The sequence below is a fragment of the Echinococcus granulosus genome, assembly GCF_000524195.1.
Source record: "Echinococcus granulosus chromosome Unknown EG_S00094, whole genome shotgun sequence".
NCBI lineage: Eukaryota > Metazoa > Platyhelminthes > Cestoda > Cyclophyllidea > Taeniidae > Echinococcus > Echinococcus granulosus.
Genome location: NW_020170474.1, coordinates 282050 through 286217, shown reverse-complemented (window position 1 = coordinate 286217; position 4168 = coordinate 282050). Strand labels below are relative to the sequence as shown.

General features: G+C 44.4%; 1 protein-coding gene across 1 annotated transcript; it reads left to right on the top strand. All coding sequences in view use genetic code 11, as the record gives it.

The window, feature by feature from the left end:
* Positions 1-299: 299 nt before the first annotated feature.
* On the top strand, positions 300-3927 carry EGR_08056 (Peptide-N(4)-(N-acetyl-beta-glucosaminyl)asparagine amidase; the record flags this gene model as incomplete). The annotated part of the gene is made up of 8 exons (XM_024497305.1): positions 300-881; positions 925-1101; positions 1771-2231; positions 2432-2678; positions 2753-3006; positions 3087-3324; positions 3395-3739; positions 3853-3927. 8 exons carry the CDS (start codon positions 300-302, stop codon positions 3925-3927), a joined length of 2379 nt encoding a protein of 792 aa, XP_024348304.1.
* Between the last annotated feature and the right edge of the window lie 241 nt (positions 3928-4168).

Below are 4168 nucleotides of genomic sequence, written 5' to 3'. Positions count from 1 at the left end.
GGCTTGGTGAGAAAAACGCCAAATCATTTTCTTCAAATTAGTTCAGTACCGTATTTAGGAAAAATCTACGAATTCCACTAATCACATTTGAAGACGATCTTTACACAAACATTAAACGCAAGTTGCAAATGAGCATTATGAAACTTTAAGCCTTTTCATGGGAGATATGTCCTGGCTTGTGATTGGATCTAACCTGTGTTTGTATGGTTTGATTTAACTATATTCTTTATGAAACCTGCCAGTTGGTGTGTATGCTGTCATTCTGACCCGTGCGTTCATTCGTTGCAAAAGCAATCTAGATGCGAGAGATAGAAACCGTAGAAGACTTTGATAAATTATGTCAGAGTACAGCATCTGTGGACAAAATTTTGGTTGTCGATTTTTATGCTGTATGGTGTCGTCCATGTTCTCGAGCAAGTCCACTTTACGAGAAACTCAGTTACCGTTATCACTATACTGATGTGTATTTTATCAAAGTAAACGTGGATGCGTGTGCTGAATTGACCCACAGAGAGCTTATAAGTTCTCTCCCGACGTTTAAGCTTTACAAGGATGGCTCTTGTATTCGCACTTTTACGGGTAACCTTGCTTTTCCCTCACCTATTTCCTCCCCTAAAGGTGGTAACGTTGATGCATTGGAGAAAGCAATTGATGAAGCATATTTAGATGAGTCTGTTAAAGAACTTTTAGCTAATTCATCATCTCCTACGTTTCAAAAGGCCAAAGCAAAGCTCTTGAGTGTCGCTAACGTTGCTGCTGCAAAAGTTGCTGTTGGCAAATCTTTTGAGATAAACCTATCTGATCCGGTCTTCGAGAAGTACTTCTTAGTGACTCCTGGCTGCATGCAATTCCTATTCAGCATGGGATTTCAGGTGCCCATCGTGTGTACAGTTTCAACTGACCCTCTTCTCTCTTCACTTGCAGGAGTTAACTGAATCCCTCATACTACCCTCAATTTCCAGTCTTCGACAAATCAACAAGTTAATCCGACAACTTCGAGGTCCACCACCTCCTAGAATCTCTCCTAAAGAAAATACTCTCCTTTCAAAGCTGGAAGACTATCGCCACGACGTTGCCCTGTACGCTAACCCCGCCTATCAGGTGTGTTTATCAGTTGACTGTTTTTCATCAAATTTTCATAGCGCTTTGAACCATTTCTCCCTGATTTCTGTATTTCATCTGATGGACTTAAATTTCTTTTTGAAAAACCAGTGATTGTGGGTTTAAACGGACTCAAGTAGGTCACAATTAGATTATTCCCGTGGATCTCGCAGATAAGATGACACAAGATTCTGTTGGTATTGCTCTGTTCTTGTTGAAGTGTAAGTGAGAGTTGGAAAGTTGTCGTATCCTATTAGCCCATGTCGCATATCATCTTCTTGATTTATTTCTGAGTAAGATTTTAATTACTGGAGCAGAATTAATTCTTCAAATTGTCGGCATGATGTGTGCTGAAGTGGTTTTGGTCACTAGAAACCGATTATCACAGACCAAGGCTTGTTTGACTTAGCGTCTTCAATACCGACTCCCAAAGTCGATACTGAATGTGTTTGGAAACTAAATTCTTGACTGATCCAACACAAATATTTCTAATGTGGTGTGTTTTTCAAACGAGACGTAGCCAAAACCCTGCCAATCACTTAAATTGCCGTTCCAATCCTAGGATGGGTAGTTTTGCTACTAGTTGGAGATTGATAGTAGCATAATCGACATTATTCCCTTATCAATACTTCGGAATGTAGTGCGCTAGAGTGAGCTTTCTCCTTCCAGGTATTGGCCCGAAAAGCTGTTCCTCTGGATAATCTCCTGAAAGAGGCAGCGGATCTAAGTAGAACCTCTCCCAAAAACGTCGGACCCTACAGTCTTCTACGGGCTTTGTTGCGCTGGTTCAAGGAAGACTTCTTTACCTGGACACAGAATCAAGTCTGCGACAATTGCGGCTCTGTCATGGTCGCGAAGTCTGGCCATCCCACTGAAGCTGAGTTTGCTGAGGGTTCAGCTCACTTTGTGGAGATTTACACGTGTCCCACCTCCTCCTCACATCCACAAAAGCGCTTTCCACGTTTCAATAACCCTGCAAAGCTCTTGCAGACAAAGGAGGGGAGGTGTGGCGAGTGGGCTGCCTGCTTCTGCTTCATTCTCGCCTCATTAAGGAAGGCAAATGGGGATGGCAAGAAGGCCGATGCTGACGATGATGCTGCCAAGGGACCACCATGGTTTCCAGGAGTTCGGTTGGTGCTTGATATCTCGGATCATGTCTTTTGTGAGGTGTAAGTTCCTCTTCTTTTTCTTTAAGCCTCCTTATTTCCTTGGTAGCTTTAATTGGGAACTAGCTTGTGGAGAGGCTCTAAAAAAAGCGCACCACTTACGATTCTATCATCTTTACAATATAAAGTAGTTTAGGTACAGCACCTACTCTTTCTCCCTTTAGATGGCTAACCGACCTTGAAGATCTCGCCCACGAAAGAGCTGCTTCGAGCAAAGAAGGTCGTTGGGTTCATGTTGATCCCTGTGAGGGTCTAGTTGACGTCCCACTGGTCTATGAACAGGGATGGAAGAAGAATCTTTCCTATATGTTCGCGTTTACAGTTCCACCTCCTACCGAAGACGCCTTACTTCGCTACGAAGGTGTGGATGTTGCAGACGTGGTTTGGAAGTATTCCACCGATTTCAAGGCCGTAGGTGGTATTTTGAAGACGCAGAGTTCTTGAGGTCGTTGTTCCTAACTGTCTATTTACTCCGACTCCTATAGGTCTGTCGACGTCGGCAAAGTGTCTCCGAAAACTGTCTGGCGCGCTATCTCGCCCAAGTTCATGACGAAGCTGCTCAAGCCATTCCAGACTACGAAAATGCGCCTTTTGGCCTCTCTACAACAGTCCAGGAACTCGCTGTCATGATGGTTCCTCCCAGACCCTCACTTGAGTCGCTTCAAGGCCGAAAGTCGGGATCGGAATCATGGAGACGTTCTCGTCTTGAATTTGGCATAGCTCCACTTCCGTGGGAGGGGTAATGTACTACTAATTTCTTTGGTACTTATATCAATATAAGTAGATGCCCAATCCTCTATCTTGATTTATCGTCTGCAGCTCGGGCTTTGTGATCAACCCAACACCGGCCGAACTGTCGCAAAGTTGTATCTACATTCGTTACAGTTGTTCCCTTGATGCCTATGCGAGACCCTATCATAAGGAGGCTCCAGCGACAACTAATGACGACAGTGAGGTGTCTTCGCAGCGATCCAATGAGGGACCGAAGTACCTTAAGGAGGTTTATAAACAGGGCTGGACGTCCATGGCTCTGCGATGGCGAAACATCGCGCGAAAGGTGTCTAGTGTCCATGCTTTCCTGGAGTAATGTCTACTTGCATGTTTTGAATACCAATTTTATTGTTTAGGTTGAGAAGGATTGGAAAATGGTTTACTTGGCTCGCAAAGCGGGCTGTCAGAGCTACGAAGACGGGGTGATCGAGTGGCTTATTGACCTGTCTGACACAGAGTATTCTGTGAAAGCGGTAACACTGTTTGCCACCATGGCAATTTTTGAAGAGCGCTCCAAAGTGACGTTAGACGTGACAACTGACATATCGAAGAGTCGCTCTCTTTCTGTGGGCTCAGCGCCATTTTCCGCGTGCGCGGATTTCGCGGGCGCTAAGCAGGTGCGGCTGACTGCACGCTTATGGAATGAGTTGGAGAATACCGATCCCTCGGTGTGGCAGAAATCGCAGATCTTTCGTCAGAAGGTGCGTGTGTGTGTGTGTGCGTGTCATTGTTTTCAGTCCTTGCATCAGTATATTACGGTTTTGTGAAAAGTTCTTTCTAGCTGTCTTTGCCTACTTTTCTCCTTTTTCTTCAGGAAACCGATCACGATACATGGCCTTTGGAGTTCAAGGTCTCATTGCAAAAAGATGAGAAAAAGGACAAAAAATGACCGATTGATGCTCTCTCATCCCTGCTCTCAACCCTTCTACCAATTGATACGTCTCGCTTTCTAGTTTTGGTGCTAAACGACCCTCCCAATGTTTGTTTTTTCTTTTAATTTGGCATCCCGTTCTTTTTGCAGTAACTGAGCTCGTCCCCCTGTACTATTTCTTCTTTTGGAGTATCAAATAAGCATTCATGGTTGAGTTCAAGGCATCGGTACTTGAGGTTGCCTTTTCAGAACTTGTAGC